This window comes from Nipponia nippon, unplaced genomic scaffold (genome assembly GCF_047370975.1).
Source record: "Nipponia nippon isolate SJK-2023a ecotype South Korea unplaced genomic scaffold, ASM4737097v1 scaffold_4, whole genome shotgun sequence".
Taxonomy (NCBI): Eukaryota; Metazoa; Chordata; class Aves; order Pelecaniformes; family Threskiornithidae; genus Nipponia; species Nipponia nippon.
This window is the reverse complement of record NW_028262358.1, coordinates 54,516,517-54,542,492: the sequence shown is the minus strand read 5'-3', so window position 1 is coordinate 54,542,492 and position 25,976 is coordinate 54,516,517. Positions and strand designations below refer to the sequence as shown.

At 44.9% G+C, this 25,976-nt stretch overlaps 1 protein-coding gene across 7 annotated transcripts in view; it reads right to left on the bottom strand.

Moving 5' to 3' along the window:
* Positions 1 to 25,976, bottom strand: part of SASH1 (SAM and SH3 domain containing 1) — a 567,590-nt gene that overhangs the window by 105,419 nt on the left and 436,195 nt on the right. Inside the window, exon 1 of one of the 7 annotated variants that reach the window (XM_087775790.1) lies at positions 21,383 to 21,403. The exons of 4 other annotated variants lie outside the window; for them this stretch is intronic. Coding sequence is in view for 1 of the 3 variants with exons in the window: in XM_087775789.1 (XP_087631915.1) it covers positions 20,782 to 20,877 (96 nt within the window). In the remaining 2 variants the exon portion in view is untranslated. Of the gene's footprint in view, positions 1 to 20,781; positions 20,919 to 21,304; positions 21,319 to 21,382; positions 21,404 to 25,976 lie in introns of those variants that run through there. 2 more of the 7 variants (XM_087775795.1, XM_087775789.1) reach the window with 2 other exon arrangements.

Sequence of the window (25,976 nt, the reverse complement as noted above, 5' to 3'; positions counted from 1 at the left end):
ATTTTAAAAATATCCATATGCAAAACTTTAGCTCCAGCTTGAGAAGTCATTCATTCCCTTACAAAGCACAGAGAGTCAAAGGAATTGTCTGAAATGTTTAAAACAAATCCCTAGCATTATTAATAAAATAGAACAATAAAAGCATTCATAATAATATTTTAAAAATATTTCACTCTGATGCATAAAGAACAAGAGCCAATGTTAATTTTCATAAGTTCCTTTTACATTTTTACTTTTATATGCAAGCCAAAACCTAGAAGACTTTTAAGATAGAGATAAAAGTCTAAACCCATCAGTTTGTTCATTCCTCTTCTTCCTTATTAATAGCCCTACATTGTGGGCTTGATTCCAATACTAATACAACAGGGTCTAAACAAATGTGGACTGCCATTTTAGTTTCACAAGTAGGAAAAAGCATACAGCTATTTGATACCAAAAATAATAAGACAATGCGATTTATAATAAGCCTTCAGTTATGTGCCACTATGTCCCATTTTGATGTAGACGGGTCCCATATTTGAAACAGCTTACGTGAGTAAGGAAAAAAAGACACAGCTTTCAAATTTATTCTTACTGGTATGTCTGTAATTCAGCAGCCACTGATGTGCTCTTAACTGCTTTAGGTCCGTAATATTTTTAAAACCAAGACCTCGTAATAAACTCTTTCTCATTTTGTTACAAATTTAACAGTTAAGCAAAGCCCTACCATGAAGACTCCTTTGCACCAGTTGTGTTTATTGCCATACAAACTGCAATGTTCCAGCTATATAATCCCACAGATCTTCTGTGGTGGAACAAATTCGTCAGCAACACAAATATTGAGCAGAAATACCATTCCTGGAATGCTTTTAATTTATTCGTAAAAAGTTACGACATGTTTCTCTTAAGACTTCACTACTGCCTGAGACCTTTCCATAAAATAGTCTGATAGCCAGGAAAGTAAACCACCCACTAGTTTTAAAGGGTTAAACCTAAAATGAAGATTTACTAAAATATTCTAATGAAAACAGAAGTTATCTCAGATTTCTATTTTCAGTTGTCAAATATGTTCCTAAATTTCCATCTTGTAATGTATGCATGCAACATTTTTTGGCATCATAAAACACAGATTAAATGATGAATTGCCCTGGAATTCCCAGAGAATTAGTTCTGATATGCATGTGAATACCAAAGGAATCCATCAGGATTCCTGTTAATGGAGTGACTACAAAGAAAAGTTGGAACAATTTGACACTTATTATAAAGTTAGGATTTATCGGTCACTACACATCAGTTAGTTTAACGCGCTGGCAGAATCCTTTGTATTTGACATATGAAAGTGTAAAAGAGAAAAATGTTTTGTCAGAGAGCAATGCTGGCAATAAAATTAAGTAAAAATACATTCATATTTTAATAACAGTAATAAAATAAAAACACTATTAGCTAAGCAGGAATAATGGACTCTGCTAAGTAACGTATACATATCATGAACCTGCATATGGACCTAAACACTAGGCACTGGCACAGCATACATACTTTCTGCATAAATTTCCATGCAGAATAAGAGTTTTAGAAAAAGCTACCAAAAATACAAGTGTTTGAGTGCGTACTTTTCTGTCTCAGATTCTGAAAAATGTATTACAAAACTGCATACTCCAGCATATCCTCCTCCTGTTCCAGCAGATGTTAGGAATGTCAGGGAAGAGGACATGATTATCAGATACATGTGCTCACTCTCCAAGCCACTGGGTGAAATTCATTTAACTGCATGAATCTCCAAAGTGTAAAAAAAGATGTGCACACTACAAGCCCCTTCGGTCAGCAAGACAGATGGGTCTCCATCTGCACATGGCAACACAGATTACAGCACACAATGCAGCTATACAAGTTCCTAACTTAAAAACCACTCCAGCTACGGCCACAGCACGTGCATAAACTGGGAGGTTAGGCACAGGTCAGAAACTGGGAGGGGGGAAAAAAAAAAAAAAAAAATCTGACTTTTTCCTATTAAAAGTATAAATGTATGTGGAATGGGCACAGATGAAGGGAAGATGCTCTTTCACAGCACTTTGCAATCATGCCCTGGCAAAGGCATGTTTTTGACCTTCACAGCCCAAGATGAGAAAAAAAATCCACTTCCGTGCCTGAAACACAAGACTACTGTGTGGGGAGTCACTGTAAATATCAGCAGCTTATTTCTGGCAGTTGGATCTTAACAGGGATGCCTACCAAAAATTTGTGGAACACAACTCTGCATTTCAGTAATACCTTTGGTTTGGATAGCTGTAAGAAGTGCATAAATGAAAGGCAGAATGTGGGCCAGAGCAAACAGGCTTGTTTGGGGAGAGGAGAGGGGTAAGAGGCAGGAGGGACCAAAAAAGTGGTGAAATGAAAACATCTGCTGAAGGAAAACGTGCTTGTGCCTAATAAACACGTTTTCAACAGGACTTCATCTGCACAGCACACATCCTACGAGATATTTAAAGTTAAGCAGCACTAGCTTACCTAGAAAGCAAGGGATGCTTAGATTTTCATGGGACTACTTTGAATAAGATACCAGTCCTTTTTAGATATTTTTCCTAACGTGGACTCATAGAAGCTTGAGAAAATTGTGCATCCTTCCCTAGGCAACCTCGGACTGGCAGCCTACCTTCCACCACTGCAAAATATACCAATACATGAATTCAGGTGATCAGTCTGAGAGAGACTGTGTTTCACATTCCTCCACAGTTCTTTCTAAGCAGGCAGATTTAAATCCGATCCACATCTTTTCAAAACAGAAGAGTTAAATCTGCATTTACCTCTCTGGCTAGGGCTTGCATCTCTATTTGCTACAATAACACAGACTCACACAGTGAGGACAGCCATCCATAAGAAAACCTGCAGAGCTTCACGGTAATTGTATCTGTTACACATTTCTGACCCTCTTACCTGTCCCTGGCAATGTATTTCTGCCAGGAATAAGGCTGATGTTTTGCCTTCTGGCTCAGCTTCAAAATGGTTGCCATTAAAAATAAACCCAACAAGCTGCTAGAGAAACATTCCCTTCTTTTCCTAGGGCTCGGAAAGGACAATCTTCCATTCAGCAGAAGTAACAATTCCACTATCCACGAAGTGACAGGTTCAAAGTCTGTCTTGACAGTCAGCGGGGTCACAAATGTGAATGAGGCAGAAGCACGAGGCCAGGCAGCCCAGCACTTGCCTTGATATTCAGGGGAAGGCATAAAATAGCGTAGAAGTCATGACATTTTTAGATTGAGAACAGCTATTTTAGAGGATGCTGAAGGGTTGTCATGGTTCCCTTGACCTCTCTATAGCTGGACACTGCGAGAACAAAGAGAACATACAGATCAGACCAATTCAATGGAAGACTTTCCATTAATTTTTACAGCATCCGAGGGTCGAGTCATTAAGCTATGCGACTTTACAGAGTTACAAAAATAGATCTAATAAAACTGTGTCAAGCTCTCTGCAGCATGGTTAAAACAGTTCTAGATTCTGTACAATAAGCAGAATGCACAATGGTACAGTTTGACATAAAAGCTTTTGCAGCAGCTATCTGAAATAACTGATACAGCTCACTGAGTTCAGAGCAGTCACTCTAGACCCAGAAACTTTATACTAAACCACACAGCTATGTAACTTTTTTCTAATATATATGAAACCTTGCCCTACGTTTACATCAAAACAAACTCTTCCCCTTTTCAAAATTCTGCAAATAAAGTGTTTCCTTCACCATTAGCACCATCCTTTCCCCCCCCCCCCCCTCACTTTTCACTGTAAAGCCCTGACATCTTTGTCAAGAAGGTGTAACAAAGCATCTCTGGAAAAGCATTCTGAACATGATTTACTTTTTTCCCTTTGTAAATTAAAATCGATTTGAAAGCACACTACTGGGATCCCTCCCTCTGGCATGGAACCAAGGAAGTCCTCTATGTAAAAAATAAAAATATGTGTCTGTGTATACATATATATGCATGATGACAAAAAAGTTGTATCTATGCAAATGTACATTCCAACATACTTAAAAAGCGGGTATTTATCACAAGTAGAACCAGCTCTTTCACTTGCTCATTATCTTGACAGACAAGATTACATGCAAATTTTATTCATGAAAAGTTAGTTCAAAGCACCCTTAATGTCCAGCTTCCCTAATAACAGTATATTGTCTTCTATCCTCCTTTCCCCGAGGTGATCTGCACTAAGCTCATCAAAATGTAACTCAAAACTCTTGTCTGCTCTGACACCTGCCAGGCCACCACTACCCACCAGGCTGGTCAGCAGTCAGGCACAGGTTATCATTGCCAGCTTGTAAAGCAGAACAAGTTAACAACTCCTTAAGCCATGATAATAGCTGCAGCTGACATCACCTCTCATTAGTTTTGTTTCCCTTGCTCTCACACCCTCCTCCTTTTGCACACTGTGTTTTCTGAGACATTTTCTCAAATTGAGTGGAAACGCGTCTCTTCCTGCACACCAGCTGCAGTGGGCTTCTATCCTGACACTTGGAGCAGAAACAAATGGTAAACAGAAGAATGGGAAGAATTAAGAAATGAACATCTATGTGATTAAAGCACCATTAAGGAGATGGAGACGAATTTCTTGTTTCATAATCGTGAAGTTTAGCGTACGTTATGGGGTGGGTTCCTGTTTGAGTTAAGTTAGAGTCTAATGAAATAGATATGCGAAAGCCAAACATCTTAAGTAGATGATGAAATAAATCTTTATCTCAGCGAGATGGCCATATCAACTGCAATAGTGGTGGAGGTCTCATTAAAATTCATATCTTCTTTATATATAGTAGTAACACAATATGACAAAAACCAATCTTCTGTGATTGTTTGGGTCTACAACTGAGGTGTGAGCAACTCATTAAAACACTAGCCTAAAAAAAAACCCAAACAGAAAATATGTAAAGAAAAAAACCAATTTGAATATTTAAAGACAAAACAAACTGAGAAGACAACAGTATCTCAGGACAACTGCGTAAGCTCAGCAAGTGTGGTTTATGGCACTTCCCAAGGTGCTAAAGTTGTATGGTAGATTCAGAGAACGCAAACTTTGGTCATGTTTATGTCCAAGTTTTACTACAAAAAGCATAGTCAAAACTCATTTCTACTTTATAGCAGTAATCACTAAGGGGCACTCCCTCATAGATGGATGTATTGGTGAAACACAATAAAACAATAAAATGCACTAATCTAAGTCAATGAACCCAAAGGCACTGAAATCCTATTTAACAATGATTCCGCTGTATGAAATTCTGGTCAGAAACTACTGTAAAATAAGGGTTTCACTATGAACATATAAGAGTATGCTGAGAAGTATTCAAAGGGTGATTTTATTTTAGGAATAGGCAATTATTTTTCTACTGGTTTTGCAACTCTAATCATCTGCAAGTCAACCTCCATACATGAATGACATCCAAAATGTTAATACTGGTACACTAATATTCTGCTCCTATATGGGATTTTATTCTAACCTAATCCTTTTATCCTTTAAGTGGAGTACTTTATCAACATCATAAAAGAGTAAGGAAAGCATTTACTAAACTTTGGATTTGTCAATCTCTATTGCATCAACACATGGCAGTAAAACCTTTATAGCACCCCATACCCTACGTATTTACTGCACAAGTTAATTCTTGCCCGAGATGCAGCATACACAGGTTCCTAACAGGTATATGCATAAGGGGCATATACGTAATTGTCACCACACTACCCAAGGCAAAACAGTTGCCTGTTTAGTAAAATAATTTTTTATCCAATTTGGTGGTCCCTAAATAGTTTCTCCAAATAAAATGCACTAAATTTGTTTTGGCCTATGAAGTGTTTAATTTTCTTTTTTTTTCTGACACTAAGAAGCTCTTATAATCTGTAATTTCTTTGTGGAAGAAATGGTATTTCATTCTGCCTTGTGCTAGGTGCTGTATAAAAAAAATGTTAGTGACAAATACCTACTCCGACCTTTGTTCCTCTCATGTATTTTTTTCCAAGTGTCACGGTAGTAAGAATAACCATCTTTATCTTAAACCTGGCTATGCTTTTCACCAGGACAGTTTGGCACAAGCAGGACATACCTTGCCCAGAAAAAGGAAAGCTGACTCAAAGGAATTTCTTATCCTTCCTTCTCTGTTCTCCCTGCCCCTTTCCCTTGCTTCTTCAGTGTACCACTGTGCTCCCCTCGCCCCTCTATTTCTACTTCTCTGAGTTTGGGGTTTCCCCCACACACACCCTTTTCAAGAGCCAGGCCTGAGATCCTGAACAGGGCTCCTGCCTGGCCCTCCCTAAGGACCGCAGCTTGCCCCAGCCCACGGAAACCCGGCAGTACTGGCTTCAGGGATGCACCGATAAAGGAGGAGAGCCCTCCATGCCTTCCCTAATTTCTCACCACCTCAGCAGCTGAATCGTGCACCAAGGCCTTCCCCCCCAGCTACAATTACTGCCCTCTCCTGCTCTGCAGGGAAGCCAGTGCCCAGGAAAGCCCGGCGGGGATGCAGTCGCCCCAGGTTTCTTCTGGCTGGATGAGCCTATCGCCTCATCTGCACTTGCATGGCAAGAGCTATGGGGCAGCACTGCGCCTTTATTCATGCAGCACCCAGCTCAGCAATGAGCATCCCGACATTTAGAAATGCTACTATGCTATTACAAAGTTGGGTGTGACAGTAAGCACAATTACTTATTCCTCCATGTACCATTTAAGAGGCTTACTTCCAAGAGACTGCCACTCTCCTGCTATCCATGTGAAGGTTTTGGAAAGGGGGAAAGGGAATCTTGGAGTATCTGCCTTCACCCCAAAATCCAGTTTTATAAAGCATAAAAAAAAATACTGTTCTGCACACCAAGGCACAATGGGGTCTCTCCTCTTGTTTTGGGAACAGGTATGGAAATTAGTTATCCTGGTTGCTGTGCCCAGCGGTAGAGGGTACTGTGCACCCCAGAGATGCAGCCCTTGATTTACAGCTGTGAGCGCAGAGGGCAGCCTAGCTGTCAGCTGCGGAAAACCAGAACATTGACGTCTAAACTGCTTTCTCCTATTCATCTATTTTTTTCCTGCTAGAAATTCAGCAGCTTGCAGCCTGGAGCGTACACCCAACACTTCTGCATACCCAGGGACTAACCTCACCTTCACTCCTACCGCTTCCTGACGGGCTGTCTTTTACCAGGAAAGGAAACAACCGTAATTGAGCATGGCAGCAATCCATGTTTCCCCATGTAATCTTAGCAGCAGAAGGAATGGTTTCCTGTAGCTCCTGTAAGCAAGCTGCGCCCAGGCCCCCCCTCACCGAGGCCGCCCGTCCCGCCTGCCCGTGCTCCCCCCGCACACCCTCGCTTCTGCAGGGACCGGGTGCCCACCGCTGGCACAGGCACAGAGGGGTTCCCGCTCTTTGGCGGCATTAATAAGCCAGCTTAAATACACACTCTGCATTAATACGAATAATGTAAAACCAGAAAGACTGACTCTGCCCTGAAGCACTTCAGCGAAGCCTCAGCTTTTGACTCTAGCAGAGGTGCGGCCCTGCTAACACACACTCTCAGCCACTGCAGGTAGCATACAGATGCACTAAAAATAAAGCTGCTCATGCAAAACTCCATGGCGCTGGGCTCAGTTTTTTTTATTGCCTCAACTAAGCATCTTGAAGTCTCTTTGGAGAGTGTTTTATTTAGGAGCAGTAATGCGCAGTTATCAGGGGGTTTCAGTTCATTTAATTAAGTTGAATACAATTACACTCTAGTGGGTCTTAAAAATGCAAGAATCTATTTAAATATTATTTAGATGCGTATCTTTTAGCTACCACAGACTGCACAGGGCTTCATGTTTATATCAATTAGGGATATCAACCTAGCAGTAAGAACTGTATCTCTTGCCAATTTATAATCCTTTCTACTCTGGGATCTCGTATTTTATTTGCTTATTTTCCTTTATCTGTGTACAGCGAAGATGGGCTTTTTGCGTTCCTCTGTGCTCATATTGCTTCATCATTGCCAAAGCACTTCCTAATTAGGCTAAACAGGCCTCTTACCCAAATAAAAGAGAAATATTTCTGCTTGCCTACAGAGCAAATCCTACAGAGTCTGGGCTTGAATAACTGTGTGGTTGCCATATCTCCCAGGTGTTTCAAGCACGTATTTCTTTGAAGGGGCAACACGCAGTTTATGACTTACAGGAGCTCCCCAATAAGCAGGATGCTTATTGAAGGAAGCGCTTAAGCCCACGGGCACTGTCAGTCCAGTGGCTCTGCCCACTGATAATAAATGTTGCTTTTGCTGGAGACTGAATGCATTACTCAAGTGTTGCACATCACGGATGCACCTCGAACTGAAGCATGAAACAATCTGTAGAGCCCCACGGGGCTAAGGAGATCATAAAAAGCAGAAGCAGGCAGAACACCAGTGTCAATAAAGCTCACAAAAAAACTGTGTCTCTACAAAACCCAGTAGCTGGTTCTGACCAACCCAAGGCCCTGAACCACAGGTTGAAAGACAAACAACTGTAGATAAAGACACTTGGACTTGGAGGGTAAGCTACATTCTCACTTGAGCCATTTCTCTAGGCACAGCAACTTGAACATCAAAAGAAGATGATCCTGTTAACTAACCATTTGTCACAAGAGTTGTCATGCCAAAGAAAAACATCTCGCCTAGTTGTAAAAGCAACTAACACAAGAAGAAAGTCTCAGATGGAAGGAGTTTCCGCACAGACTCTGCTTCTGAGATGAAAGAAAAGACTGCAGTCTCGGGGAACACCAAACCGTGAACGCAGCAAGAGAAGCAGGACAACCTATGTACCAGGATGCATCTGAAGCACCACAGAAACAGCAGGGAGCTCCCTGAGCAAAAGGAAGATGTTACACCACTTTTCACAGTATGCACCATTATCAGTTTCATATCAAAGGACGTAGAGTAAATAAGTTGCCCCATGCATAAAGAATCAGGACTTGAAGGGAAACAAAGGTTTTCCCGCATGATTCTCTCAAGGAGAAAGGAGAAGCACACGTTTTCAGATGTGGAGATCTCTTCAAAGCGCGAGAGGTACAACCCGAAACGCAAAGGCTGGTTCAGAATGAGTTACGTGTGAACAGGGAGTCAAGGCATCAGAGTGTCTCTAGCAAAATAGTAAATAGCACTCTCATCCTCAGCCTGTTTTAGCTAACCAGCCCTCTGCTACAAATTACCCATTCGAAGCATCTACTGGCAATACCTGAATGGCATAATTTTACATGACTCACATGCACATCAATGGTTACCCACCTATAGTCTGTATTTGTCTTGAAGCAAAACCAAAACAAGGGGCAACCAACGAGACACGAAGGCTTACTTTGCCCTCTGATATCCCTACTCAGCGCCTGAAGCGAGCCCTGTCATTCCTGAACCAGGCTGAAGTCTCCATTGCGTACTTCCCACTTGCTCCCTGCCCGTCCATCCACGCCGCCCAGCCACCTCCTCTGGGCCTCCCCGAGGCCGGCCTGCGCGCTGACCTTCCCCTGCCCAGGGCCCACCGCGAGCTCCGGCCATTTCCTGCCGTGAAGGCGGCAAGTCTTCCTTTCACAGGAGCCTCCTAAATCCCCCTCCCGAACAGTCGCAAGTTACCCTTCTCGGCTGGGACTCTCTTTTCACTTTTCTAGCCACAGAAAAACAATTCTGGATACTGAGCTGCTGCACCTCCATCCCTTGTCATCCTCCGTTTCCTCTTTATATGAGAGGTATTTTCCCAAGAGAGGCATGAGTCTGGAGAAAAAAAAACCTGATTGCTTTTTTTTTTTTTTTTTTTTAAATTGCTCAAACACACACAGCAACAGACCTAGCTAAGAAAGGCAGAAGGGCCAGAAAGGAGCTAACATAATTTGTTACCTCCCTCCCCTCTCTTTTTCATGGCAGTTTACAAAATAAGTAACTATCTGTAAGCACTTTGCAGTAGTTGTAATTAGGTTTGGCAGATGAAAAATGAAAATTTGTACAATCTTTTGTATTCTAAGTACGCTTGAGATGAGGATTAAAAACCACAAGTAACTTGGCAAAGATTACTTGAAGAAAGTACCGTTCCGTCAGAGAGAGAAAGCAACGTTGTCAACATCCACCTCTTTCTTCTCTCTCAACTTTGGCAATTAGGAACTCGGTCTCCTCGCTGACTAAACCCAACGAGACTCATCATGAACCGGTCTGTAACAAGGATATGCAGAAGCATCCCTTTCCATTCTCATTTATGCATGAACACACACCATATGCGGTATGAAGCAACTCTTCATCGTCATGCCAATATTTTGATTACGTCCTTGACCTTATGTTCTCTGTTAACTTCCTGAGTTTAGATAGCTATCATGCAAAGCTTAGGTTTTACAAATTTTATCCATCTGCATGTATATACTCACTCCCGGACGCAAAATCTAAACAATACATTGCTGGATCCAGGCTGAGCAAGAAACAATATACCTCACTGAGCCAACACGTCCCAGTATCCCTTCAATTTAGTACACAACAGCACACACCATCACACACCATCACAGTGGAGAGGGATGACCCAGGATTAGACTCCATTTCATGCCTCGTTGCAAAACACTCAGAATAAAGGTAGCAGTAATTAACGGGGAAAACAGCATTTTTAAGGACCGACAAGCGTTTTGCACTACCTACAGCCAAGCAGTCTCCACTGACAAAAGAAGAAATAAAACAGACCTTTCCCCCAAACCTCTCCAAACAATGAACAGGATGCATCATCATAAAATATAATGAAAAATTCAATTTCAATTTTTATTTGTACAGTGCACAGCAAGCAAGGTGGGAACTTCCACATTACAAGCTGAAACACTGATAGAGAAATTTGGATAATTAAGAGGAGACACCAGGAATTTGCCATCTTCCTCTATAAGGAAAACACGACCTCAGAGAAACTTTAAATAAGCGCAGTATGTAAAAACACAGAGAAAAACGTCCGAACAATTTGCCATGTACGGAGATTCACAACGTGCCCTGCCAGCAGGAAATCTGCCTTTACTCAGCCCTTTTTCGCCAGTGCAATGAAACCAGACAGACCTAAGGAAACTCATCCCGTGGGGGAAGAGAGGTTTCTACCTGCTCCTGCAGCCCCACCAGTGCTCCAGCCGCACAGGGACGTTGGTGCCCGCGCACCTTCACTGCAGTACCTGGAGCTACCCCTGCTCTCAACATTTTTCAAGGGATATAAGCAGCCTGTTCTTACTTCCACCAAAATTGGTGGGAAATCACAAGTAACCTCAGGGAAAGCAGGAACACAAACAGTTTCTGTGGTAGAGATCCCCCGCTGTCTTTGCTGTGCCAAAAAAAAAAAAAAACACCCAACAACAAAAAAAACCCAAACAAAAACCACCCCACATTTATATGCCAGAGACACAGCAAAAAGCAAATACCTGTTCTGAGCCTAATTAGTCCTCAGTCTGACACAAAGTATCATGTAAATCCAATGAAGAACAAGTCAGAAACCGGCCAACATGGCTCAGTGCCCCAAGCACTAGCACCCCTGCTCCACTGCCCATCAACTGCTGTATTTTGTGGTATCCCCAATGCAACAGTTGACGATGAGCTTTTGACTGCTTGCTTGACTAGAAATTTCCTCACCTTACCAGTTTTTTTTGTTTTGAAATACAGTATCTTTATTAGTCCAATGATAAAATGTTGCACGTGGAAACCTGTTCTCCCCAACTTTTATATAAAACATGACATATTCCCACTACAGACTCTGAAGCATCCAGTTTTGGAAGCATAAACATAGTCATCTTGAAAATAGAAACTTGCAAGACAGAAACCACGACTGACACACAACATGCAGCCTGCCCCCGTCTGTTCCCATTTTACCATGGTTATTTATGAATTCTAAGGTAGGAAAGAAGCCTAATAATGGAGTGGAAGCCACAACCTGCAAGTTGTGGTGCATATTACGTATAAATACAAATACATTGCTGTATAAAACAGGATTTTTCTTATTTTCATCCTTACAGAGTATACATTTCAGTTTAAATGCAAAGCATTCATCGTCAGCTTTCAGAGCTACTGCACTAAGCTGGCCAACCACTGAAAGCTCCAAAACTCACAAGTATTAAAAATTATTCCGTGTAACTGAAGGCTACGTTTAAGTCTATGCAGTGACATCAACAACAATATGAAATATGTCTAACAGGGATAGTGAAAAGAGGTGAGCCTCAATTTAGCTGCAGAGAAATAAGTATCTTCAATTTGCACTGCATCCCTAGGATTGCACTAGAAATTTCTGGTGTAAAAAAAAACCCTTTCGGCTGGGTTGGAATAGGCGAGAAGCTCCTGCTGGAAGACTGCAAGCACAAAATCCGAAGGGGATGAATGTGTTTGCAGCACTGTAACAGATACGGATAAACAGAGATAATAAACATAGAAAACAAACATCCAAATACCTCCCCAGTTCTAAGTGCATAAAAAACACAGACTCTACAGCAATGACATAGCACTTCTAGAGATATATATTATGACTGGTAAGATATTATTCTGGCAAGCAAAATACCTTAAAAGCCTTTTTTTGCCTTTTTCCTGAAGTGCAATGTAATGCTACGCAATCAGCCCTAGCACGTGTTTTCACCCAAGCTCCAGCTGTGGACATACACACACTCATTGAAAGAACTTGTAACAGTGCCACCGTGGCGCGATGAGCTCTCATGGTAAGTGCTCTCAAATCCACTTTTTCCTCCATCAAGTCAGACCGGGGTGACAGTTGAGCAGAGAGCGAGCTCTGCACAGCAGGGTCAAGTTGGTGCTGGCATTGAAAAGACCAGGAGGCTCCTGGTCCTTTCATCTGAACTTGTGAAGGAATGACAAAAGTTGCTTTTTCCTTTCTTGTTGAAAACCTACGGGCCACACACTGCTCCAGTATAAATAAACCTTGTGCCTTAGGCTGATGGAGTTTTTATGTAAACAGGGCAGAAATTAGACCCTTTATCATTTGTTCTTTTCTTCATCTTTTGCTTCCGTCATACCCATCAGCACTGCACAAAGCATCTTCAGTTGCAAGCGAGAGGGTTATGAGCGTCCTGCAATCAAGAGATTGCTCATGTACTCTTGATTTAATATTGTAACAATCATGGTATTGTTTTCACTACCATCTATTGACTCTCATCATGCTCACTGTGAAGCTTTCAAAGTATTGCTTTTACTATTGTATTAAATAGTTACCTAATCTCCTTTACACACACACTCCCACACACAGAGAATATACTGAAGGTGGAGAACACTGCGATACAAAATTTTAGTATGCTGTTACCAAAGAGCAAAAAGCACTGTATATCATTGTAAATACAGTGACGATAATGAAACAGAAAAGGATGTACTTATATTCCTGATAATTATATTACCATGCTTGTAAGCTTCAATGTGTGCGTTCACCCACGCACATAAGAACAACCATGTTTTTTTCCATCTGGAGGCCTGATCATGTAAACTGATCTCAATAGTATACCCCCGTGTTCATGCAGGGCCACAGGGAAGGTAAACCAGCAAAATCTAACAGGCTTGTAGCAGAGCAGACCTGCAACAGTGCTCCAACCAGATCGCACTCCGATCGCGACATGGATATTAGGAACCGGTTCTCCAATTTATCATATGACTTTCCATAAAAAAGCCTGAAAGTGAAGTGTGATTTATAAATCATTGTTGTATTATATTCTTAAGCTTGTCTATCTAATTTTCTGGTTATACCCTGCTTAAAAGTGTTTTCCAGATAGGTTACACAATCCCCACTCTCAATTTCAAACTCTTCATAGGAAGCGTGCCTCTAAAATTAGCACACATAGCTCAAAAATGCTTATCCAGGTGTCATTAAAACTTAAACCATTAAGTATTTTATTATACTAATCTTAGTTCCAATAAAAATAGTACATTATAACTTTGTGCTTCAAAACATGGCCATAGACAGGAAAGCTCTCCTACTACCATAAGCCAGGAAAAACGTTCCCCTCACCTCAAGAAGATCGAAGCAGCGGCGGCGTGCCCACACCTGACCCACACCACAGCTACTGCACTGCGCTGGGGGCAGCTCCTTTCATTTTCAGAGTAGCTCTTTTCCATACTGGAAATCTGTGTTGTGAACTCCGGGGTTCAAATGTCTGTCAGTGAACTGTGTTGTAATTTCTTCCTGCCAATGGGGCAGCTAAGTCTCTTGATGACAGTAAGAAATAAAAGCCCTTCATCTCTCTTTATCTAATCGCACAACCCGTGTCTATGTACTTCTTCAATGGAGAATATGCTTTTATAGTAGAAACTTAATTTTTACAGACTTGCACATATTAAACCCAGTTCCTTCTTTGTGTTCATTTCCTCATGGAAAAACCTGGAATCCAAATTCTTGCAAAGCCACCTCAGCGTTCCCGCAGTCACAACAGCCACCTTCCTCCTCTTCCCACTGCCAATAATGGCAACAGACAAAGCGGCAGGTTCATTAGTCATAGCCTGCACCACGCAAGAGGAAAATTAACAGCACTTTAAACAGGTATTGTGACACATCGCTTTGCTGGGCCATTACAAAGTCATTCTTATTCATCCTGCGTTACTGGACACCCTGAATCTGAGCACAACGTGTGCTCTACAACCATTAATACCGTGAGAATGGGGTAAGCGCAAAAGGAGAAAGCCTGGGCTGCTGCACGAAGGAAAAGCTACAACCAGAGACTCAAATGACGGAGGGAGACCCGGGAAGGCACAGGCAGCAGGGCTGGGCGCACCGGCACCCTCTCCTCCGCCCCACCACCTCTGGAGGAAGAAAAGTCCTGACGGAGCCGAGCCCAGGGCCAAAGCTGGAACAGTTCAACCGGGGTCTGGAAGGAGAAGGAAGCCTCTTCTCCCCTCTGACTCAAACTCCCTTGCCCCAGGCACTGCCCATTTCGTCCACCCCTTGGCCCTGCGCCACATCCAGCAGCGACCCCGCTCTGCCACGCACAGGTCCCTCCGCTCAGCTCACGCAGCTCTGCTCCTCTGTTTGCACAGCACCTCGTGCAATCAGCACTAATTTACATTGATTTCTAGACAGAATCTGAATAAGTTAGATTAATCGTTATCTAGTTCTGTAAAATGTCATTTGCTCCGAGATGAACTAAAAAAAAAAAAACAGTTTTTCACCTGACTATAGAAAATGGTAACAAGCACGTGTAGCATAATACATCGTGTTCCACATAATAAAATTCCTTTAAGTGCTCCCTGTACTGCATGTGCAACACTTTTTCATTTTCCCACACCAATTTTCACATTTTCTTTCTGTTTAGATACTGCCATTTTTTCACATCCACAAGAGGAAGGAGGCATCATTACAGGCAAATTCTGGCAATCTGGTATTCCACTGCTCTTAAAAGACAAAGAGAGCTTGGTTGATTGATTTTCAAAACAAGAAAAAATACGAAGAAAAAGAATATTTCTAAATATTGATAATGGAGCCAGTATTCACAGCAAACCAGCAACACACTGGAAAATAAAATTTTATCACAAAGATTCAAGTTTACCTTAAATTTAGTTATTCTCTAGTAAACAGCAGTTCATAGCAGACACTATATAAAAATCGTCCCTACTTTTTCCTCTGCAATTCAAAGGCCAGGGAAACCCAGAGTTTGCTTTCAAGAAAGAATGAAGAGGGCACCAGAACCAAAATCTCTTATCATTCCTGACTGCACAGGGTCTTGAAGGACTAAACTCTCTGATGGAGACATCTGTTTTATGTGACCTGACGTGCAAGAAAAAGCCTAGACCAAAGGTTATCTCTATGAGCTATCTATCTTCATAACAGGATTAGCGTTGCTAGGCGTAACACTGCATGGAGATGAGAGGGAAAGGAGATGCAACAGGTTAAGTTTAAAACATAAAATTGACTCAAACACCTAAACTGACAGTTGGTCACTCTCCATTTTGATGTCTTTATTTGAAAGCAAAATACACTCCACAGTTTCGTAAAATAGAAAAAACAATACCTGCTGGTTCGAAGAGCAGAGGCCAGGCCTTCTGGGTTGATCCTTACTGTTGCAACTGGGATATGCTTTAAAAATGCACTCCAAAGTAGAAGTCGGAACATAAATGTTTTGAATCAGAATGTCCCAAAGTGCTTTTTGAGCTAATTACACAGTGCCACAGCCATTTTGCTGACATGTCAATAAAAATCAGGGAAAAAAAGAGTATATTGCATTTTCAGAAGCACGTTCTACTTGGAGCAGCTACTCGTTTGCCTGCATTTTTCCATACAGCCGTGCTGAGCGCCGATGGCTTCAGCTGGAGCGGCCTCTCGGCACCAAGCAGACATCAGAGAAACGGAGTCATCCGAACGAGACACTGGGAGAACAGTGGTGTAGAGAGATTTCCACGGGAGGTCACGGCGAACTAACCATGGTTTAAGGAAGAGCAATCCTGGGAGAAATCTGCAGCTGGTGTGAGCTGCCACAACTCCTCCTTGCAGTCCTCCGACTGCTTTTATCGGTCAGGGATCTACTTCCCCCATCTCTCCAGATATCCAGGCTCCCTGGCTTAATATCAAATTCCACTCCCCAAAGTATGTTAGCCCGTCCGTAATTACATGTTATCACAGTAGTACTATCAGCTGGCGTCTTTCTCTCTTTCAGTTTCTTTCTTTATTACTTTGATAAGAAATTCAAATAGTTGCTGAAACACAGAGAGCAAGATAGATTATATATGTAAATATTAGGGCTCCCAGTACAAACCCAAGTGAGCTTTATTGTCCTCAAAATATTCTGTTCTCTTTAGCTAACAGCAGATTGTGGGAAAGCACTGGTTTTCTCTCAGCATAACCACAAAATATTATTGAAAAATAAAGAATTTTTTTTCAGCTCTTATAATTGATTCAGTAGTTTGAAACAAGAAACTAGCTATCACTTTGAAATAAAAAGCTGGAAAGACTTCTAATTTCATTGCATCTCTTGCAAGTTCCTATCTTTTGCATCTTGGCCATTGAAAACAAAAGCTCCTCAAACAAATAGACATTTTCTTCAGTGAAATCCCTGCTGTATCAAAACTGATCAGAGTATTGCCAGTGATTTCATTAATGTCAGGATTTGACCCAGATACCTGTTCCAGCTATGCTATGTGAGAAGGAAGAACATCCCATAAACAAGACAGACACTGAAGTGTCTTCCCATACTAAGGTCAATAGTCACGTTTTGAAAGCGCATCTTTAAAAGACTAAAGTTCACAACTTTCACTTCATATTATGATTTGTTCCCATATCTGATCACATACAAACCTTCAGACTCTTAGCAACAAAGAGTTTGCTATCGCCACATCAATAGATGATTCTATGCCAAAAATATCACTTTTTATGGTGTTGAGTTTTGGGGATACACAGAATTTCTATATTACTGCTCACGATCCACCCACTGCCATCTTTCTAAAACCTTAACACACTTCCACCATCCATTGTTGCTTTGAGACACCGCGAACTGTAATTAACCAGTACATTCCAACACGTGCTTGATACAGACTAAGCAAAAGTTTTTAAGGATAATTATCTTATCTAGTGAGCTCCATTAACAGCACAAATAGCTTTAAGGTGCTTTTACCACAGCTGCACCTATAGAATATTTCATTAGAATAAGTGCAAAAGGGAAAAGTCGCATTTACTTCAGCGAAATCCCAATACAGCTGTAAGTACACTCAATATTTGTCAAGTATAGAGAGAGTTATTATGTGGCTTCAAAGTCTGTAAAATATGCTGCCTACAAGCAGCATTTGAAAAGCATTTGCTTCCCCTCCGGACCTGGGATCTGCCATCACAGGTTCCTGCTAATAAGGTCCTATTTTAAGGAACCTAACTAAATGTACACAAACACAGAAATATGTTTATCCATTGAGCGAGAGGGGCTCAACTTGTATTTTAAGTAACTGCAGTACCAAATACCAGCTGGGCTGGCTTCCATGGCCTCTCCTAAACCCACACCGAGAGGAGACACCCCCATGGCCACCACCGTGCCCCACAAGGCTTCCAGCAGGGCCAGCGGGAGGAAGGCAACATCTTCCCCTCCTCCTCCCCACTGCTGTAACTCCTCAGTATAAGGAGGACAGAATCAGGTATTTCATCTTTTTTATGAAAAGCATCTTTTTCACTGCAAGGACAGCGAAGCAGTGGAACAGGCTGCACAGAGAGGCTGTGCAGTTTCTGTCCTTGGAGGTTTTCAAGACCCGACTGGATAAAGCCCCAAGCAGCCTCACCTGGCCTCAGAGCTCTCCATGCTTCAGCTCGAGGTCGGGCTAGATGCTGCCTGCGGTCCTTTCTAACCTGCATCATCCTGCGATCATTGCTTAAGAATGCAATTTTCTCTCTCTCATTCAATCAACAAACTTTCGATGATCACCTTCTTTCTTCAGTTCATTCTAGTTTTCCCCTCCCAAGGTCCTGGCTCTTGTCTCCTGCCTCTTCCCCCCTGCTAGTGCATTCCTTTGGTGGCTTTCAAGCTATTGCGGGGCCAACCTAGCCAGCCTAACACACTGCACCAACTTCTTGGTTCAGAGAGCCGTTCCCAGTGAATCACTCCAGTGTCTACCTCTGTGCTCCCTAAACATTTTGGGTCATGAATTACTGTAAATCCCAGGAATTTAAGACGCATGCTCTCACTTAATTGATGATGCAAAAGAAGTAAGCCAGCTCTGCAGGCTACTGTGTGGCCTCACGGACCATGACCAACCATCTACAGCCTTCCATTTGGAAGCCACAAATCTAGTTTACTGTTTGCCTTTCACAGCGCAGGTTTGAAAAGGACAAAGCTTTACGTACCACAAAGACGAACAGTGAAAATGGCACTGGAGCTACCTCTTCCTTGCCTTCAGACAAGGACAGAGCACTAAATAAGTTTACACTCAGTTCACATTAAGACATATTTTGCAGCCGCAAAGACTAGAAACTCTTTAAAAACCTAAATCTGAAGAAACCTGACAGCTTGCAGTGAGAGGAGCTTCCGTCTTCCCTTAGGTACGTTATTATTTGAGACCCAACACAAGGGTATCCTTTCATATTTGTAATTGTGTTGCAACACAAAACACTGCAGTAAGAAAAGATAATAGTGCTGGTTGATGCTTGCAACCGATATAAACCAGCAACTTCATAGTTACAAGATGATTCCTTCCTGTAAAGCAGACGAACTCTAAGACAAATGACTTTAGCTTAGTTTTATTAGAAGACAAATAATAATTAAATAGCTCTGTTTTCTCAGGAAGGAAACTAGCTTGTGCAGCCAGAAGCAGCCTATTCAAGTTATTAGTTGTGTGAGAATCCGATCTTTTTCTGCACTGAGCTCCAGCATGCTAGGCTGTTGGTTTGGCCTCCTCAAACACTCCTTCCCGGGCATCCAATAGCACTTTGCTCTTACTAAATGCAGTACTGAAACCTGCCAGAAAAAGAGAGAAAGAGACTGTTCATAAAGTACCAACTGTGTGCTCCCTACAAACTGGCAGAACTGACTCTGCTTGCATTCTTACATTAAAATCATTAACAGTGAAAGAGCGTACGCAGCCGGGTGCTATTAAACTGAATGCCATGTCAATGGAGAATTTCTACGAAGAAAAGGAATGAGGCAGGTTTTCTCATCTTACTTTGAATATTAACAATAAAGTCCATGCGGAAAAAAAATGGCAGCGTAAAATGCTAATTAAATTCTCCCTTCAAGTCTATAACGCTTCTGAACTAGAGCCTATGGGTTTACCATTCATTACATTCCGCAGCAGTTTTCCAAAAGGTATTTCTCATAATGTTCCTCAAGGTCTGTCGGTTAAACGTTAACAACAAAAATTAATACACATCAAGCCTGTTCATTTGCTTTTAAACAGGCACTCCACTGTTGATTACCACCTTCCTGTATCGCTGGAAAACTGCCCGCTCCAGAACGTATATAACATCAGTATTTGTTTTTTTGCTGAGTGGCAGTCCTCTGTGGTAATTATCATCTTGCACCTAAAGTAAATATTATTCTCTCGCTGCAAGCAGACATAAAGAATTGACTCTTCCTGTGTTTTTACTGTTGGCCACCCAGTCCACCCTGCCGGTGCGCTCCGCGCCCACCCGATGTCACTCCTTCAGCCCCGGCTGCCGGGGCCGCCGCTGCTGTTCGTGGCCGGCGCCTCCGGAGGGCTGGTCCCTCCTCAGCACACCCCCCCGCCCAGAAACTCCGCGGGCCGCGGCCCCGCAGCTCGTTTCCAAAAAAAACCTGCGGGGAACAAGAGCCCCACAAGCGGCACCGGGGCGCGGGGGCCCAGGGCGCCCCGCGGCAGCGCCCCCCAGGCGCGAGGCTTCACCCGGGCCCGGCGCGGGGCGCCGCAGCACGTGCGCGGCATGCAAAGGCGGCCAGGAGCCGGACTTTCGCCCAAGTTTGACGGAACCGGCCAGGACGCCGCAGCAGCGGGAAACAATGCGCCCATTGATCGGCCTCAACAAGCGCCGCCGGCCGTGTAAACAGACGCGGGGTCCGCTCCGCTCGGCGCCGGTAAACAGCCCCCGCCCCAGCCCAGCTCTACAGCGGCGCTCGGCGCTGCCCCTCCGGCGCTGACAGCCCAGGAAACCTCGCTCCGGACCCGCGAGGAAAGCGGCCGCCCGTACAACGCTCGGGCTTGCCCACGGACCAACTTTTTCTGGGACGCACGAGCCGGCACGGCGAGGACACCCGCCCACCCGGGCGAACTCCGCAGCAGGTGCCGGGCCGCCCCGGCCAGGGCTGCGCCGCCCGCCACCCCGCTCCGCAGCCCACCCCCGCCCCGCGGCAGACTCCCCCCGAGCCCGCTGCCGCCCGGGCCCCCGCCCGGGCCCCCGCCCCGTCCCGGCCGCACTCACCAGGATGCCCATCACGTCGGCCCACAGCTGGGCAAACGCCTCCGACGTGCCGCTCTCCGCCGGGGCGGCGGGGCCGCCCGCCCGCTCCCCCTCCATGCCCCGGCCCGGCCGCCGGATCAGCGCCGGCTCCCCGCCGCCGCCGCCGCCGTCCCGCCCCGCCTCCCCAGCCCCGGCCCCGTCCCCGTCCCGCCCCGGCACACCGCGGGCCGGCCCCCCTCAAACTTTCGGCCCAGCGAGCGGGCGGCCGGCGCTGCCACTGCGGCGCGGCGCGGCGGGGGCGCCCACCCGGCGGCGGGGCGGCGGCACGGCCCCTCCTCCCCCCGCCGCCGGCCCCGCACCCCCCGCCCGCCCGTGGGCTCGCCCGGCGCACGTGGCCGCCCCGGGGCGGCAACAAAGGGCCCCGGCGCCGCCCCGGCCCGGTCCCGGGGCCCGGCGCCTCCCCCACCCCAAACCCAAGAGCTCGGGCCGGCGCGCGGTCGCCGGGGGAGGGCTCGCTGCTGACCGGGCTCTGCCGCCGCCTCACCTGAGCGCCTCCTGCTTCCGATTACTACCCCCGCCCCCCCCGCCCCCAGTATACTGAAATTAAGTAATCACTAATTACAGGCAGCAGCAGGGACGCTCCGGCGCCCCTCCCAGCAGGCGGCCGGGTGCCCGCGCACGCACCCCCGAGCGCGCTCCTGGGGGGGCACCTGAAGCAGCGGAGAGGCCAGCGGCGGCCGGGGCGGGAGGGCGAGCCCGGGGACGCGGTGCCGCTCCTGGCCTGCCCGCCGCCGCACGCCTCGCTCCGGCCTCTGCTGGGGCGGGCTGCTAGGACATCCTTTACTCTGAGCCTCCGTGCTCGCCCCCCGGCCTTGCAACGGTTAGGTGCGTCTGGAAGAGCTACGGCTTCGAGCCGATGCTTATTGGAAGCACGTGCCTGCGCGGGGCGGGGGAAAGGCGACGTGTCTAACGGATACACAGCTGCCACGCGCCGGCCAAGCGCGTTCGGAGCTCCCAGCCCCGAGCAGTTCGCAGTTTCTGCAGCGTCCCGCCAGCCCCGCTGGGTGCTGCGCGCCCTGCGCCACCCAGACGCGACCCAGGGCCGGGCCCGGGCCCGGCACCCGGGCGCCCTCCCCGCCCAGCCCCGGGGTCTCCCGGCACCGGGCCCCCGCAGCTGATGAGGCCGGCGGCGGCAGCAACAAATGACACCATTTGCTAACAGGGCTTAAAATAGTTTCTGAAGTAGGCATAGAGCAGAAGTGGGGTGACCTATGTGCTCCTCATCTTCTCCCCACGTTCCCAGCGATGTTCTTTCTCTGTCCTCAAAGCTCAGATGGATTATTTAACTCCGTGGGCTAGCACCAGAGAGAAAAGCTGAGCAAAACGCTCCCTTTCTCAGCGACTGGTACGCACAGAACGGAACGAACATTTTCAAAGCGCTGCGTTGTTACAGCTGTTGCTGTAGTGGTGAATGGCACTCGCAGAACAGGCGAAAGGAGGTGGGTGGCACAGGTAGAAAAAGTGCTGGAACTGGTAAGGAAACCCCTGATGATGTAGAAATCTGCACATTTTCCTTGACCCTTCTTTAGGATGCACACTGTGTAATTCATCATATTATTGACTAGGAATGAGAAATAATGAAAGGCCCAAACCAGGTATAAAGTCTCTACTAATTGACCTTTAAATTGTATGTGACTATAAGCCTATGAAGTATGAGGATAAAGGCGTGCCAGTGAAGTCTCCCTGTACTCTGAGATGGCTTGCATAACTCAAAACTGGTTTAATTAGTCAGGGGTAATTTACTTAGTGACCCTCTGAAATCCATGTTGAACCACTTACAATCATAATGTCAACCTAGTTTCAAAATATCTGAACAAGGCACACTGTTGATCTCAGGATTTAAATATGATGGGCTCCTCTTGCAGATACTGTTTTATGTACATTGCCTTTTTTATATTTTGGAGGCATATTTTTTAAGAAAAAACAACAGCTCTGCAGCACAAAGTCTAAAAAACCCTTATTGTTCTGACTCTGGCAGTGTTGTGGTTTAACCCCAGTCAGCAACTGAGCACCACACGGCCGCTCGCTCACCCTCCCCCCTGCAGTGGGATGGGGGAAGAGAATCAGGAAAAAAAAAAGTAAAACCTGTGGGCTGACATAAAGACAACTTAATAAGACAGCAGAAGAAGAGAAAATAATAATAATAATAATATATACAACTCAAGTGATAGCCAATGCAATTGCTCACCACCTGCTGACCGATGCGCAGCCAGTCCCTGAGCAGCTATCGCTGCCCCCCCAGCCAGCTCCCCCCAGTTTACAGACTGAGCATGACGCCATACGGTATGGAATAGCCCTTTGGCCAGTCTGGGTCAGCTTCTTGTGCACCTGGCAGAGCATGGGAAGCTGAAAACATCCTTGACGGGTGTAAGCGCTACTCAGCAACAACTAAAACATCAGTGTGTTATCAGCATTATTCTCATACCGAATCCAAAACAGAGCAGTATACCAGGTACTAGGAAGAAAATTAACTCTATCCCAGCCAAAACCAGGACAGGCAGCAATAAATTAAGACCAAATAGGTGTAAGGGGCAGCACTCCCACTTGCCTTGCCCCTCCCTGCCAAGGGAGGTCATTGCTCCTTACAGAAGCAGGTCCTGATTATCTGCACTTTTCAGCCTTGCAGTACAGGTAATAGAAACTAGATTATATATTGTGGTGGTCCAAGAGCTGCTTCCTGAGCCATGATGTCATCCCTTTTGTGAAGGCAGCAACTTTCATCAGAGCAGCATGATGCATGGCTGTGGCAGTCTTCCCCTCAGCCAGCCGACTTTAATTTATTTGAGACACAGAGCCTTTGATTTTGAAAAGGGAGACAAGGAAAAAAAGATCTTGCAAAATCACTTGACTCCGGGAGCAGTTGCTTTAAGAAACAAATTGACATGAGAATTACAACAAACCCATAGCAGTTTACAGTAGCTACCATCTTCTACGGTCTTGCAATTATAGTATCTATTCATCTTCAGACATTCACAAGATGCCATTTTTCTAAGACATTCAATGACTATGACATGCTAAAATATTCCCTGCTCTCCTTCCCTCAGATAGACACCCCTGCCCCTTCTAGATATCACATCGTCTTTTTTAGTGACGCCAATGTCCTGCAGTAATAAATCCCAGGGGCATTTTACCAAAAAAACAAAACAAAACAAAACAACAAAAAAACCCAAACAAAAAACAGCTGCAGCAAGAGTATTAGAGTTCTAGAACAAGCAGAAACTCAGATCTTACAAGGGTTTTGAAGCCCGGCTATTACTGCAGTATTTTATTTGTGTTACAACTGCTACTACAGAATTACAAATTAATAGCAATTTAGCGTGTTACAGTACAGTTTTTGTTTGCATTTTTATCTGTAATTGAGAAGATGGTAACTCAAACATCCACAAGAGACTATGTTCTAGAAGCATGCTGTACTGGACCTCTTTATGCTACTGGGAAGAAATAAATCTGGTCAATTTTCTGAGATTTTTGGGACATGTCACAGGAGCTCTGACCAGGCACTTAACATTTGGAAATCTTGGAAAATGGTCACTGTGCACCTACAGGGCAGCACTAGGCAGTGGGGCAGCGATCCTGATATGATCCCCCAGTGTGTCGGACTCGCAGTGCACGGGCTCGTGGTTGCTCTCACATACGCTCCAGTGCACTCTGGATGGAAAGTCCCTCCACAAAGCAGCTACGAAGCTCCCCGCAGTTGTTCTCCTGCAAATCTCTACACAGGAGATGGAAACGATCAACACGTATGCGGTGAATCTAGTTTCACCCAGTTAAGGCAGATGCACTGTGCATGTGAGTGTATCCTCCTATCACACCATCAGCTACATGTGGGCGTGTAGTTAAATTTCCCACATCTACGCAGCAGGCAGGATTAACCAGCTTGGAGAGCACTCTTCTTTATTACAGAGAGACGGACTTTCTTCTAGAGGGCTACTCGGAGCAGGATCCTCACTCCGGGTTAAGGTGGCCGTAGAGAAGCTCATCTTTCTCCTTTCTTTACTGAGGGTTTAGGGAGATGGCCTTCACCACGCCAAACTCTTTCTCTGTGAATGCCTCTTCACAAGCACAAACCTCAAACGCAAGCCTCTGAGTCATTAAGACAAAAGATGACAATCTTGCTGTCCCAAAGTAGTGTGTATCATCTCACCACAGTGTCACACAAGAGTGACACAATGGTTTCAACAAAGTATTTAATAGTGAAAAGTTGAAATAAGCATCAAAATAAACTGGAAAAGCTGACGTGCGCCATCAGAACCAGACTATCACAACTGCTGGCAAACACTTAAAAGGCATTTAATCCAAGAAATCTATACCACAAACAACAGCCAGCACTTTGATATCAATTTTAAACTACATGCAAGAGGCCGGGAGAGATCAGGTTGCCTTGGGAAGTGGATCATGCCCCACAGTGTAATGGACACCAAACTTCATGGGTTCCCGATAGATGGCCTGAGGGAAATGGCTTCCTGCTCAGAGGCCTGGCAATTAACTCTGCGTGCATGAACAAAACACATGAGGTTTCTCAACATCACTAACAACACCCTGCCCAGTATATCAAGTCTAAATTGGAACATCAAAGCTTCAGAGAAATAAATAAGCAAGCCATTGTATGCACAGAGCATAGGTGCAGGGGAATAAAAATTCCACCTAGCCCCTACAAGTGACCTGCAAAAGCCCTAAAGCTCTTAACACAAGCAAATTACAATGCAACACACTATTAGCAGGGATTGTACCTCCTTTCAGCTCTCTCCCTCTTTCCCCTTGGTGGAGGTCATCAAATTGAAACATGCAGAGTTTCACATCACAGCCTCTGATTGGAACTGCAACCCTGACTGGTTGCAGGCTCCATCCCATCAACTGAACGCAATCCATCTTGGAACAATTTTATCTCCTTGTTCTCACTAGATTTTTTTGAAAGTCCTTCTAAAGCACCATTTCTTTTAATTCTCACCTGTTAGTTCATTTTAAAAGTATTTTTCCTTAACAATTATTTATGATTATTATTTCTGGTAGCGGGGTTCTCTGCATCACCTGTGTCAGCCAAAGGAGCTGGCAGCTGCTCTCCAGCAGAAAGCAGACGTGCCAGCGGCCGCTCCAGAAAGCCTCTAGGACGAGGCAGGATGGGGACCCACACACCCAGCCCATCAGCCGTTCTGCCA